The sequence below is a fragment of the Malaclemys terrapin genome, chromosome 11, assembly GCF_027887155.1.
Source record: "Malaclemys terrapin pileata isolate rMalTer1 chromosome 11, rMalTer1.hap1, whole genome shotgun sequence".
NCBI lineage: Eukaryota > Metazoa > Chordata > Testudines > Emydidae > Malaclemys > Malaclemys terrapin.
Genome location: NC_071515.1, coordinates 5,411,137 through 5,425,425, shown reverse-complemented (window position 1 = coordinate 5,425,425; position 14,289 = coordinate 5,411,137). Strand labels below are relative to the sequence as shown.

Genomic DNA, 14,289 nt, shown 5'->3' with positions numbered 1-14,289 from the left:
ATCAGCCAGGGAAAGAACATTAGCACTATTAATAAATTAGAATTAGACATTAGAATTTGGGCTTCTTCACAGATGAAAGAATACAAATCTTTCAGATTTTTTAAGGCTGTTTCCTGAAGTGTGTTTCGGGCTGTACTGAAACTGTAAATGTGATTTATACTCTACAAAAGTGGTGATCAGTCAAAACAAATTAAAAAAAAATCTAGAAAAGCCACACCATACAGTGGGCTTTGAAGATTTCAAGAAATTGGCCTTAAGATCAAAGTCTTCAGCAGAGTTAGGAAATACACCTTTTCGTGTGTGCGTGTTTGTTAAAGGGATCAAAGATCTATAGACACCCAAGACAAGACAAATATTTGATAATTGAAGGAGACGGGCTAATGTTGGCTTTGGGGCTTTTAGCAGGATGCAGGTGACAGATCCCACTCAGAGGACCCTGCCTCAGCTGTACTCGGCTTTCCCAGGGAGGTGATTGTGCAGAACTGTCCAGGCAGGAAACAACAATCCAGCCTCAACTTTCCACCTCCCCGCCCCAAGGATTCTGGGCAGGAACCTGCTTACAAAACTGCCACCTAGAGGCGCTTTTCTGCGGTGTATATAACAGCGAGGCAGCTGGAAAGAGTACTCAGTCTCTTGAAAACTGCTCTGCAACCCGGGTCTGAAGGCAGGCGGAGGGGAAAAGCCCAGCCAGTAGGTAAGGCACTGATCTCTGCTCTGCACTGTAGAGAAAGGGAGCGCGTGGGGCTCCTGGGGCAGAACGCGTGTCTGCTCTGGGGGGAAATTCACCAAGGCTGGGAAAGGTGGGGGGCATTAGAGAGTTGCCTTAACGTGAGGGTTAAGCTGCAAACGCGGGCAGCCGTCTCTCAATGGGGCTGGGGGGTTGCCTGCTCCCGGCGGAGGGCAAACCCACTGCCCTGGGGGAGAGATCCTCCCAAGTGTCTTTGTTTTCAATTCTCGATTATTGGAAAGAGTCCCATCTTGCTCCAGTGCCTGCTCCCCTCCTCTGGGCTCTGACCCCCAGACTTAACCCTAGGATCGGGATGCGGACAGACCCCCCCCACCCCCCATCACTGACATGCCTGGGTCGTTTAGGGCGAGTAAAACGTGCCACGCGTGGGAGCCGCGATTCTTTCCCCGGGACTGGCTCGGGGGCGATTGACTGTTTCTGCCGGGGTAGTTAGCAGTCGCGTCGGTGCCTAACTGATGCTAACCTCTGACCTTCCCCCCAATCCTCGGCTGCTGCAAATCGCCGGGTTACATCGAGTCCTGTTTCTTGATGACCTCAGGGCCCATCTGATTTTGTCTTTCACTCTTCCCTGACCTCCCCGTAGAGGCGAGAAAGCGAATGAACCGGAGCGCGGCCGCCTTGGCCGCAGACGCCCCCGTTTTCACGAGCGCAGCCTTTGAGAGGGGCTCGGGGAGTTTGGTGGACAGGCTGCACGAGTCCTTTCAAGGCAGCCTGGGGTGGATGCGCAATGCACGGTCCCTTCTGGGGGGAATGAGGAGTTGTAAAGTTATCCCAGCCCGCTGTAAAAAGCAGAATAATGAGCGGTCCAAACGGGAGAGTGCCTCATTAAGGGGTTTATGGAGGCGCTTGGTGACATGCCCTAAAACGTGCATTCGGCCACGATTGAGGGGCAGCAGTGGGCCCTTTTTGTCCTTTCTCTGACGCAGATGTTGCCTTTGTGTCTGTGCCTTTCTGAAAGCAAACCGTGGGGGTGAAGGAAGGGTGCGTTGCGTTGCATTTTATTTGCATGCCTGGCAAAGAAAGCAGGAGCCTCTTCGCAACTTTTCACCAGCAGGGGGCCCGATTCTCCTCCCACGGAAGTCCTGGTGGGCAAAACTTCCACTGGGAGCAGGATCGGGCCCGTAAGAGGGAGCATATCTTTTTTTTTCTTTTTGCAATTCATCCTTCACTTTAGGAATGTTTCCAGGGAAAAATCATTCCCCGGGGCTTCTAAAGCAGGGTTAGCGCTTCTCTTCCCATTTTGGGGGTGAAATGATGGAGTAATAAATACATCAGGTATTGGATGCAAAAATGTAAAATGATAATGTTGCAAACCCCAACTATTCCTCCCAACCTGGGGGTGTGTGGGAGCCGTCCCCCCATGCCCCTAAAAGAATCCTGTGGCATGAAAAGCAATTCCCCCCCGCTCCCCACCACCAGCCTGATCATACCCAAAGATATATGATGTTGTTCTATGAAATAATTCACACGATACAGAGAGAAGGGCCCCATTAGCAGCAATCCTCAGAGGATCTATAAATATCTCCTAATGGGGGCCCATCGACTTTCTGGATTTGAAATGCCTTTAAATTCTGAACAGTAGCTTTTTGTGCGACTGTTTCAGGCATAAAGTCAAACTGTTTTCATGCATCGAGAGAATGCGGAAGCTGCTCGAGTTTAACACAAACGGAAGAGAACGCAGGCTATCAGGGTATGCAAAGTGAGCAGCATAACTGTATCTAAGATGCTTATATGTGCTCCAGCATCTCTCTCGAAAGGATTATGCATAGCCACTGTCCACACTTGTCTGAGAGGGACTTTAAAGGTCAGACGCATTGATGGTGCAATGCAAACATTTGGCAGAAGAAGACATTCCCTCTCCCTGGCTTCGAAGAGGTGGTGATTGCAACAATATCTCCCTGCCCCTGTTAACTCTGAGGCCAGTTTTGCTTTCAGTTGTACACTGGTGTAAATCCAGAGTAGCTTCATGGAAGTTAATGGATCTCCTGTGGATTTCCACTGGTGTGACTGGGAACAGCTTAGCTGTTTGGTAAGTGTTGACAGCATGCTTGGCACTTCCCAAGAGAGGGTGCCTGCACTGAGAGTTCACAGGTGAAGGGGTTGATCCTGTGAACACCTACCACTGAGCATAGTGCTGGCGTCAGACTCCATAAGTGTTCCCAGGATCAGGCCCTAAACACCAAACCAGAAAAGACCCTGGGAAGACACCAGAAGGAGTAACACAATTATATTACACCTATACAGTAATGGCTGATGGTTTTCAATACCACTGTAACTCACTCACCAAATAACATCTCCCGATAGATTGCCCTATCAAGCAGGACAGCGAAAAGTACCTTGCCTCAATGCTTTTTCATAGCAGATAGTTCTTATCAGCCCAAAGAAAGAGAGCGAGAGGAAAGAAGGGGTGGGGCTAGGGAGTGGAGTGTAAAGCTGTCTGGAATTGGTTGGCTGAGACACAGATAGTGGGAATGATTGCAGAACTGCAGACCAGAGTTAGCTTGGAGAAATCTCAGAACAACTCTTTGTTAGAGGTCCAGTGTATATTGATGGGTCGGGTAGCTACTCTCGTCTCCTGTACTGATCTCTCTGATTTAAAACAGCTTGTTCCTTTAAATGCCAGGTTACATCCGTTCTCAGCCTTCCATGCTAAACCACCATCATGTCTAAAAAGCAAGCCGAACCCGGAAAGGGCCAAATGGTTTTAGTCAGCCTCACTGAGGGATTGATAGGCCTTTTTTCCAACCCCACCCCCGAAACTAATCTGGATGGGAATCTGAGCTCTGGGTACACAGCCCATCCCAGACTACAGCCAGACTGGCCTTTGCATGCTCTAATCTCTGAATATAGCTGTCAGGATTTCAATTCCAGCAGCTCCTCCCCAGTTGGGGATTTGAGCACAATGGACCATATCAGCTTTCTGGATGGAGCTCTTTTATCACTGAACGGGGCTGTGGGTTTATATAGATGCACACATGGAGGTACTCACACACACAGAGTAAAGGGCTAGTGGCCTGCTAAGATTCACCAGATGTACAGGACGGCCCTAATTTGCATGCAGTAAGATCACGAGAGTCATTATTTAATGAGTGGTCGAGATTGCCTTGTTTTTGGCTCACCTGCCTCACCAGACCAGATCAGGCTTGCTATTCTAGGCTCAGTGCTGGCAAGTGGCCATAGAGTCCTCAGATCACTTTAAACTCTCTGCTTTCAAGGGATATTATGCTCCCATTTTTGCACACATTTCACCCGGGAATAGTCATGCTGTATGTTTTCTGTGACCCCGATGACCTAACACCATGCATTGCCTTGAGTTGTCTTAGATTACATTTGCTTACAAGTAACCTTAGAGGCTTCCTAATGGTATGAGGATGATGTCTTCACCTTGATAGTTAACTTGGATCAGTGTCTTTGTTTGTGAAGTCAACAGTTCATTCAACTATTAATGTATCTCCCTAGGTCAGGTGATGCCCTTCCAGTCTGCATTTTAGGCATCCAAAGCAGTGTGTGTGGGGGGGGAAAGGGGGGCTAGTTTTACAAAAGGGGTAAATGTGGCCCAAAGGTAAATACTTATGAATTGGGGCAGTATTGCCAATCCCCACTCTTCAAAAATCATGAGTCAGACCCCCCCCCTTCAAATCACACGATTGGCTTAACAATCATGAGATTTAAAAAAAAAAAGTCGGGTGCTGTTTGCTTTCTGGGTTTTGAGGCACTAGGGCATACAGGGGTCACATTTTCAAACTTTTCTCCACAACCATGAGGCCTTGAAATGTTTAAAAAAAAAATGAAAGGAGAGGTTCTCCCATAATCCTGCTGACAACTGCAACTTTAACATTTTGACTCGGAACGACGGATCGCTGAAAACAGACTGCTTTTTTATTTATAGCCCTCTCCCCGAGATGTCCCCTGGCTAAGATATTGTTGGGGACTTTATTTCCTGTGCAAAGTTAACGCCATTCACAGCCCTCGTGCTGATGATGAGATAGCCTCTCTATAGTAGGTTTTATATGCTGATTTTTCCACATGGGACTCACTGGGGCATGGGCCTTTAAGCCAGTGTTGTCTTAACTGAGTCTTCTAGTCTCCTCGGATCAAACGCATTGCTGTTGTAACTCCCCTGATCTCGATAGCGTAACACCAGAGAGGGATTTGGCCCATCTTCGGCAGCTGGCTCATAAACACACAGCACGCAGGTGGATAGTTTTGGCAGATGTGGCTGAGAAATCCTCAGCAAAATCTCCGAGGCAGATGGGCTCAGAATGAGTGATTTATTCCAGCAGAGGCCGGCCTCTCCTGAGATGCCGTAAGAGCAAAGTGCAGGGAAACCTCTGCCTTGTGCCCTCTGACATTCATGTCAGAGTAAATCAAGAGGTCAGCATGAGCTCTCTCCCTGTCCTTTGCGCCAATAACAGCGGTTATTACAAAACTCTGGTGGCCTGTTCTGAGAATTGCTGAGCAGCTGAAGTCAGCAGAAGCTCCAGTTGCTCAGCACTTGGGAAAAGTTGAACCCAACGGCTCCTGTCTGTGGTACTTATCTGGCCCCCATCACAGCACCTCACAGTCTTTAATGCATTTATCCTCAGAACACCCCTAAGAGGCAGGCCAGGCCTATTCTCCTCATTGTACAGATGGGGGAACTGAGGCCCAGAGAGACTTGCCCAAGACACACCGGAAGTCTGGGGCATGGGAAGGGATTGAACCCAGGCTAGTGCCTAACCACTGGACTGTCCTTCCTTGTAATGGAGAAGGAAGAATCATTGAATGAATCGTCTTTAATCCATTCTTGCTCTGGGATGAGTTCTGCCTTTAGAGTGAGTGGGACTTGTTGGGCCAGATCCTCAGAGGGTGTAAATCGATGTAGCGCTATTGACTTCTGGGGGTGGATCTGGCTCACTGTGTTTTGCAGGCTTCTTTGTTTGTTGTGGCTGTTACGCTACAGGGGCCAAGTAACACCTGTGGGAGCGAATGCCTTTGGCAGTGGGAAGTACACCTGAGAGCCCCCTCCTCCCCAGGCAGGTCTAACCGCCTCTCTGAGGTGCACTAACTCTTGTCTTTGCATTCTATACAGTGCCCGTAGCAGTGCTACCAGGATACCCGAACACGCTGATTTCCACAGTGGACGGGTTTTTCCTTTTGCTATAGATCATTATGAGTCTGGAAGATGAAATCCTCATTGCTGCATAGGTCAGAGGAGATTTCTCTCTGAGCTTGTATTTAAACACTACAGCTTGGCACATGCCCAGAACTGAATGGAAACCAGCAAAGAATACAGCTCTTCGAACAAGATCCTGTCCTCTGATTAGCCACAAAGAGCAGTTCCTCCAGTACTGGGCCGGAGCTGAAGCAGCTCATTTTACTGAAGCAAGGCTGTCCTTCTTAAAACAACGGGTTCCTTTTTTATTTAACAATGCCCATTTCGCTCCCACAGCTCTGCCTTCAAAATGTCCATGGGCTAGAAGGATGATGGTCCATATGCACGTTCACTCTTTGCATAGGGGTGTGATCTCTCTCGTTAATATCGCCACTAAGTGTCCAGCCAAGGGACAGTGGACCCGTTAACCCTCTTCTGTTATTGTTTCCCCTTATCTCCCTTCTCTCTTCCTCAGCTTGTTTCAACAGCAGTACCCCTGTTGGGCTTGCCTAGCACTAATCATGTAAACTGGAGCATGCCACTTGAACTGCGCTTCGTACGCAAGCAACTACCTCCCTGCAGGGCCGGGCTCTCCTCATGCACTCCTTGCAATTTCAGTCCCCAACAGAGTAGTGCTTCGAGCAGCCTAATGTTATCTCACGCGTGGCTGATTTTCCTTGTTAGTTCTTGCAAAGTAGCAGGCCCCACAAACCCCGCTGAAGTGTCCCCTGTATCCAAAAGCTTCTTTAACGAGGAGAGAGGGAGATGGGGGCTGTTCACAAATGCGGACTACCATGTAAATGCTTTCTTGGGCGTGGCAACAGTTTCTTAAATCAAATTAATATTGCCCCAAAGGCAGCAGCAAAAAGCAGAAGGAGTGGGTCACAGCCGCACCCTTTTCCTTTATGGGAGAGGCTGCGTATGTGTAAAAAAAACCCAACCCTTGTGCCTGGCAACAATCCAAGATGTCTAAATGTCAGAAAACAGTTCTATCCTAAGGGGGAGAAGAGGAAAGGGAAACCTAAAATAAAACCATGAAGTGAGGCAAAGATGGAGGAAGTTCTTATCCTGCTGACCCCTTGTGTATCGCCCCTCCGGGCCTGCCCAGGAGGCCTGCTTGTAAAGCCTGGCCCAGTGGGAGAGTGAGTAAAGGGAAGAGCTATACGTTAAGGTGAAGGGACCAGCAGAACAACACAACTTTCCACACAGTCTGGGCCAGATTGTGGCAGTTAATTACTGCCCTACCCTGGAGGGGCAGCATTGCATGCCCTCCCTCAGTAATCCCGCCGAGGTATTTTTGCCCACCACTTACTCCAGTGCACTAGGAGGGTTGTACCATTTTCCTCTTGTCAGGCTGGTACGTAGCATTCCCATGGCTTGCAAAGGGTCTGTTCTCTTGTGACAGTGGAGCGCTGTGATTTCAGAGCACACTCAGCTGAATGAAGATGGAGGCCTTTGTCTTGTTCTCAGTTACACTGGTTTATAAAGCGGGGGTAACTCCACTGAAACCAGCAGGCCTGGTTCTCCATTTACCCCAGTGCTACGTGCATATAGGATGTTCCCAAACTGGGTCTCAGAGCTCCCTCTCTCCAGTGCTAGAGTTTCAGCCTCATTTTGTACTACCATAAACAACTGCAGGCCATGGGGAGTCAGGCCCACGGGTGGTACACTGGGGTGAAACCACAATGAGTGAGAGGAGAATAGGGTCCCAATTGCCCTTAACCCCTCACTCCTTCTGGCTGATCCCAGGCACAGTTGCGTAGGGATCGGATACAGAGGGACCTAGACAAATTAGAGGATTGGGCCAAAAAAACCCTGATGAGGTTCAACAAGGACAAGTGCAGAGTCCTGCACTTAGGACGGAAGAATCCCATGCACTGCTACAGACTAGGGACCAAATGGCTAGGTAGCAGTTCTGCAGAAAAGGACCTAGGGGTCACAGTGGACGAGAAGCTGGATATGAGTCAACAGTGTGCTCTTGTTGCCAAGAAGGCTAACGGCATTTTGGGCTGTATAAGTAGGGGCATTGCCAGCAGATCGAGGAACGTGATCGTTTCCCTTTATTCGACATTGGTGAGGTCTCATCTGGAATACTGTGTCCAGTTTTGGGCCCCACACTACAAGAAGGATGTGGAAAAATTGGAAAGAGTCCAACAGAGGGTAACAAAAATGATTAGGGGTCTGGAGCACATGACTTATGAGGAGAGGCTGAGGGAACTGGGATTGTTTAGTCTCCAGAAGAGAAGAATAAGGGGGGATTTGATAGCAGCCTTCAACTACCTGAAGGGGGGTTCCAAAGAGGATGGAGCTCGGCTGTTCTCAGTGGTGGCAGATGACAGAACAAGGAGCAATGGTCTCAAGTTGCAGTGGGGGAGGTCCAGGTTGGATATTAGGAAAAACTGTTTCACTAGGAGGGTGGTGAAGCACTGGAATGCGTTACCTAGGGAGGTGGTGGAGTCTCCTTCCTTGGAGGTTTTTAAGGCCCGGCTTGACAAAGCCCTGGCTGGGATGATTTAGTTGGGAATTGGTCCTGCTTTGAGCAGGGGGTTGGACTAGATGACCTCTTGAGGTCCCTTCCAACCCTGATATTCTATGATTCTCTTGGTCTTGGCTTTGCACTCATGGCAACTAACCGTAATGGTTTCATGTTAAGCCCCAAATAAAACTTGGAGCTCAGAGCAAGAATCTATAATCACTTTGGAGAGCTGTGGATTATACCCACATAAGCCTTTGCTTCCAAGGAACTTGTCCTCAAGCCTTCTGCTGCCGCTACTGCATATGCACAAAGATGGATGAGGGCTAGTGTATCCAGTAGGGCTATTGAAGACGTGGGGCATCTCATTAAATCCCTATTCACTTCTCCTTGTGGCGACCCTTCCCTACTCATTTCCTGGCTGCACATTGGTGTAGTTCCTGGCTGGTGATATATGGCTTCAGCAGCCTCCCAAAGGTCTTGTCTATACTTGGAATTAGCCCCGATTTCCGCCATTGGTATTGCTGCACCCGTGCAAACCCCTAGTGGAGAACAGGGAAACTACAGGAGGATTTACTCCTTGAAACAGAATTAAATGTACTGGTTCAAATCATGGCTTTGCCTGTCTACACTAAGGGTTTGTTTTTATTGGTGCAACAAAACTGGTGCCTGGCTGAAACTGGGGCTAAATCTAAGTGTAGTGTAGATGTAACACACTGATCAGGGCATTTTAAATGTCTGTCTGCCTTATCCTCAACGGATGTGAGTCTGTTACAGTCCCCACCTACTGTGCCTGGTCTTTTAGCGCATGCTATAGCTACTCATACTTTTATCTCCTGAGATTCCTGGTTCAGTCCCTGATATTGTCAGCCACGTTGGCAGCCATCACATAGACAAGGTCTTAGAAAGGCTGACTGGCTGCTGTGGGTGGTATTGTACCGTCCACAGGGCTGTTCGCCACTCCCGACGCGTGGCAGTAACTGCCACAATGTGTCCTGGATTTTGTGGGAAGCTGTAACATTCTGTGGGTCCCATCCTTCTGCTGGCAATACACGTAACAAGTAGCTCACCTCTTTATCCACTCTGCAGACGGAGGAACTGTTGACGCAACAATAATAATAAAGCACATAAATAGAAAGTGTGCGGTGCTGAGAGAGAGGCTGAGTTTTAGCAGCTGGGGTGAGGGCGTATTCTTAAGTCCAAGATCTCGTCTAAAAAAGAAAAAGCAGTCCTGCCGCTCTACGTTACACAACAGTAAGGCTCCAATTCTCTCAATGCTGCATCCTGATGGTTAAACACAGAGGAATGCTTCATTATATGTAATTGAGGGGGGCCTGGATTGAAATTTGAAATTGGGAGGGGAGTACAAAGGTCTTAGGTGAACACTTCTGTTTAATGCACCTGGAGCTGTACTTGATGTGATGCTTAACAGAACCTGTGGTAACTGTGTTACAGTACTCTCTCAGCCAGAGCAATTCTACTAGGCTTGAGGGAGTGCAGCTAAAATGGCTTAAAGATTTCCCTGCTAAAAGCGATAGCATCATCTTTTATGTTGCAGAAGACAGATTCAGTCGCGTGACATTTATTTGGCCATGGGGTACTTTGTGGATTTCACACCCAGGGACTACAGCCAACCTGATGATGTCACACACAGACGAATAAAAAAGCACACAAAAAGCCAATGTTGTTTCTCTTTTGCAGACCAGATGAGTTTTGTTTTGTGTTCCTCAGTCCCAGTTTGCTCTCCTTTTCTCTTTAACTGAAAGTAGTTTATGAGGATACGACACAATTTAAACAAAGCATCCAATGGACAAAATGTTCTCAGAGTGATAGCACAAGTGTTTTGATACAAGGATGGTAGCAGAGAACTCTTAACCCTTGCTAACCAAGATATTTTCTTTTTATTCTTATATTGGTTTTAGGTTATTTGGATTCCAAATTGACTGGCCATGAGTGCAATTGACTTGACTTCCATCCTCGATCTTCTGGATGTGGGAAATTTCTCTGATAGCAACTGGACGTGCAACAATGGAGACTGCATCATTGTGGACACACTCTCATGCCCTAGCACACTTAATAAAAGTGTCTTACTGTACAGCCTCTCTATCTTCTACATCTTTATCTTTGTGATAGGGCTGGTGGCCAACTCGGTGGTTGTCTGGGTCAATCTCCAGGCCAAAGCGACTGGTTATGAAACCCACCTCTACATCTTCAATCTAGCCATCGCCGACCTGTGCGTTGTCATCACCCTTCCAGTCTGGGTGGTCTCCCTTGTCCAGCATAACCAATGGCACATGGGAGAAATCACATGCAAGATCACTCACCTTATATTTTCCATCAACTTGTTTGGGAGCATCTTCTTCCTGGCATGTATGAGTGTGGACCGCTACCTCTCAGTTGCCTACTTCACCAATTCCAGTAACTGCAAGAAGAAGATCATCCGACGCTTCATCTGCATCTTTGTGTGGCTTCTTGCCTTCTGTGTCTCTCTCCCAGACACCTATTACCTGAAGACCGTCTCTTCAAACAATGAAACTTACTGCCGCCCTCTCTATCCAGAGGAGAGCTTCAAAGAGTGGCTAGTTGGCATGGAGCTCATCTCTGTTGTGTTGGGCTTTGCCATTCCTTTTCCCATCATTGCCCTTTTTTATTTTCTCCTTGCAAGGACCATCTCTTCCTCCAGTGACCAAGAAAGGAAGAGCAATGGGAAGATCATTTTCTCTTATGTTGTTGTGTTTCTTGTCTGCTGGCTGCCCTACCACGTGGTCGTCCTGCTCGACATCTTCTCGGTCCTTCATTTTATACCCTTCAGTTGTCAAATGGAGAACTTTCTGTATGCGGCTCTTCACGTCACCCAGTGTTTCTCCCTCATCCATTGTTGCGTCAACCCCATACTCTACAGCTTCATCAACCGAAATTACAGATACGAGCTCATGAAAGCCTTTATTTTCAAGTACTCGGCCAAAACAGGCCTCACCAAACTTATTGATGCTTCCAGAGTATCCGAAGCTGAGTACTCTGCTCTGGAGCAAAATGCCAAATGATTATCACTCCCTAAAGACTCCTCTTGGACCATTTCATACTTGTCTCTGATGGGGCGTGAATTCACAGCTTGGAAGAGAAATAAAGAACCATAATTTAAATTTAGAGTTTGGAGCAAACCAAAATCATGCATTTATTTTAATGTGTTTTGTTTTATCTACTGCTAGCTAATCCAGACTTTCTGGAACGAGACCAGGGTGCAAATTCTATGCAAATGGGGGAGAATTTGTAGTAAACAAAGCCATTGTGTACCACGGATATCACGTCTTCAGGATAGACTTTTTTTCCCATGTGTAAAGGAGACCCTCTCTTGGTTTCATTGTATATGTGTTCTATAGATATAGATATATATAGCGTGTTGTATTTAAAAACCCAAGACTTTATTTTCTGGCTGTTGGTGTATCTTATACAAATGTCTTTGAAAGTTTAAATATATTTTTATCATGTATTTGAAGTATATTGCTGATAATTGTATCCAGAGTGCTGTAGTCTGAATGTTAGATAGTCCAGTTGTAGTCAAAATGAATGACAAAGGATGACATTAATAGCTGTCTGGAGATGATGTATATTATGTGTGTCTCTACTTTGGCTGGCACATTTTATTTACAATAGCTTTATGTTATGGTGTATACCTATATGTATGGAAATAAGCTGTATGTACAGTACTGTGATATAGTTTCAAGTATCAGAGGGGTAGCCATGTTAGTCTGGATCTGTAAAAAGCGACAGAGTCCTGTGGCACCTTATAGACTAACAGATGTATTGGAGCATAAGCTTTCGTGGGTGAATACCCACTTTGTATGTCTGATGAAGTGGGTATTCACCCACGAAAGCTTATGCTCCAATACGTCTATTAGTCTATAAGGTGCCACAGGACTCTTTGTGATATAGTTTGACATCATATTAAAATTAACAGTAATGTAAGAGTCAGGTTAACTCCTATTTCTGTGTTTCACCAGGCAGTATCCTTATGCACAAAATGAATGACCTTATTTCCAAGAGTCCTCTCTATTTGTAAGTTATTTTTTTAAAAATAAAGATCTGGAAAAATACACAACAGTGGTTTAACTTCTTCTCTTTTTCTTTTTTTTTTTTTTCAACTAACCCTTTTATTTTCTTTGATGCAGACCTGTCACCTTTATATACACCTCTATCCCGATATAACGTGACCCGATATAACACAAATTCTGATATAACGCAATAAAGCAGTGCTCCGGGGGGGCGGGGGGGTGTGTCTGCGCACTCCTGCGGATCAAAGCAAGTTCGATATAATGCGGTTTCATCTATAATGCGGTAAGATTTTTTTGGCTCCCGAGGACAGCGTTATATCGAGGTAGAGGTATGTGTGTGTGTGTGTGTGTATATACACACACATATACATACACGCACACACACACACACACACACACTATATATATATATATATTTTGTATGCTAATGGCTGACAAACAATTTAAAGAGGAATGTCAAAATGTCAAATGGGATTTGCTAAGGGGGAAAAGCAATGGTGTGGATGGGAGTGGGCTTTTGAACAATCTATTTAGCAGATGAGTCAGCTTTTAAGGTAAAGACAGGATCCTGAGATTGAATACACATACAGAACAAAACTTGGAGAGTGTAATAAAGCAATAAGATTTGACATAAACTAGGCTTAGTCCCTTGCTATTTCATTGCTCTAGAATTCAGAGGTTTGCAAGCTTCCTTCTGACAGTCCAACTATTTTTAACTCACTTTATGGCTTCCTTTATTATTATTTGTATCACCATTGTACCTAAGAGGCTAGTCATGTACCGGTACCCCATTGTGCTAGGGGCTGTACAAACAGAACAAAAAGGCGCTCCTTACCCCAACCAGCTTCCAAGGTAAGTACTTGCAACATCAAATTTGCAAACCATGGGGCCAAAGTCAGCCAACCAAGGAGAGCCACTGACGCTCATGGCATCACAACGTTTCTTTACTCCTTTGCCAGGTAATATACGTTCATATGGGTAACCTCTTTCTGTGCTGACTGGCTTACTTTAATTGTTTTGCATACCTCTTTAATGATGGTGCTCTGGCAGTTATTTCCCAGTCAAGGTTGCTGTTGAGTTTCCATTACACACCTAATTTTGGCTCCCCTTCAAAAAAAAAAAAAAGAAATCAATTTTGAAATTGGTAGGTTGAGGTTTTCCTACAAAATTTGGATATGGCATTCCTGAATCAGATACCCTAAAAACTGTCTATCAGGGTTCAAAGTCTTCTGTCCCTTTCCCCACACTTTCCTTAGGCCTGTTTTGTGCCGCAAAACTTTACAGTTTAAAAGTTGCCTTATTTCAGCACAGCCTTACATGCAGCCACTCTCAAAAGCGAGACCTCAACACCCTGATTTTTCTGTCAGTCAAACTAAACCGCCTCCCCAAAGGACAGACGTTCTCTACTGCCACTCGTTCACCAGTACAGTGCCAGAGTGGATGCTGCATTACCGTTACTGATTCCAACAGTCCTCCTGGAGCAATCCCACAATGCTCCTGTCCCTGCAGTGACAACTGCTCTGGTCACAATTTTGAATCTGGTCAAACTTTGTAGTGAAAAATACAGCCTTAGTTTCCCTTTGCAAGAAAAAACAAAACAGAAACCAGGAGATAATTAAGTTTTAGTTTACTAGATTCTCTTAGTAAGGACTTGTCTACTTGGGAAAGTTTGACCAGTTATATCAATATAGTGAAACCAATATAGTAACCAATGTATAACTCTCCATGGGGACACTCTCTTATGCCAGCATAAGAATGTCTTTGAACAGTGTAGATTAGACCGTTTCCAATAATACATAAACTTAACAGGAAAAAGGCACAGATACTGGAATAAGAGTGTTCACCTGGGGAGTTATGCCTGTATCTGTTGACACTCCTAGGC

At 46.1% G+C, this 14,289-nt stretch overlaps 1 protein-coding gene across 1 annotated transcript; it reads left to right on the top strand.

Moving 5' to 3' along the window:
* The first annotated feature begins 550 nt into the window (after positions 1–550).
* Positions 551–12,454, top strand: ACKR3 (atypical chemokine receptor 3). Its single transcript, XM_054043913.1, has 2 exons — positions 551–694; positions 10,278–12,454. The coding sequence occupies exon 2, from the start codon at positions 10,305–10,307 to the stop codon at positions 11,397–11,399; it is 1,095 nt and encodes a 364-aa protein (XP_053899888.1). The 5' UTR covers positions 551–694; positions 10,278–10,304; the 3' UTR covers positions 11,400–12,454.
* Positions 12,455–14,289: the final 1,835 nt, after the last annotated feature.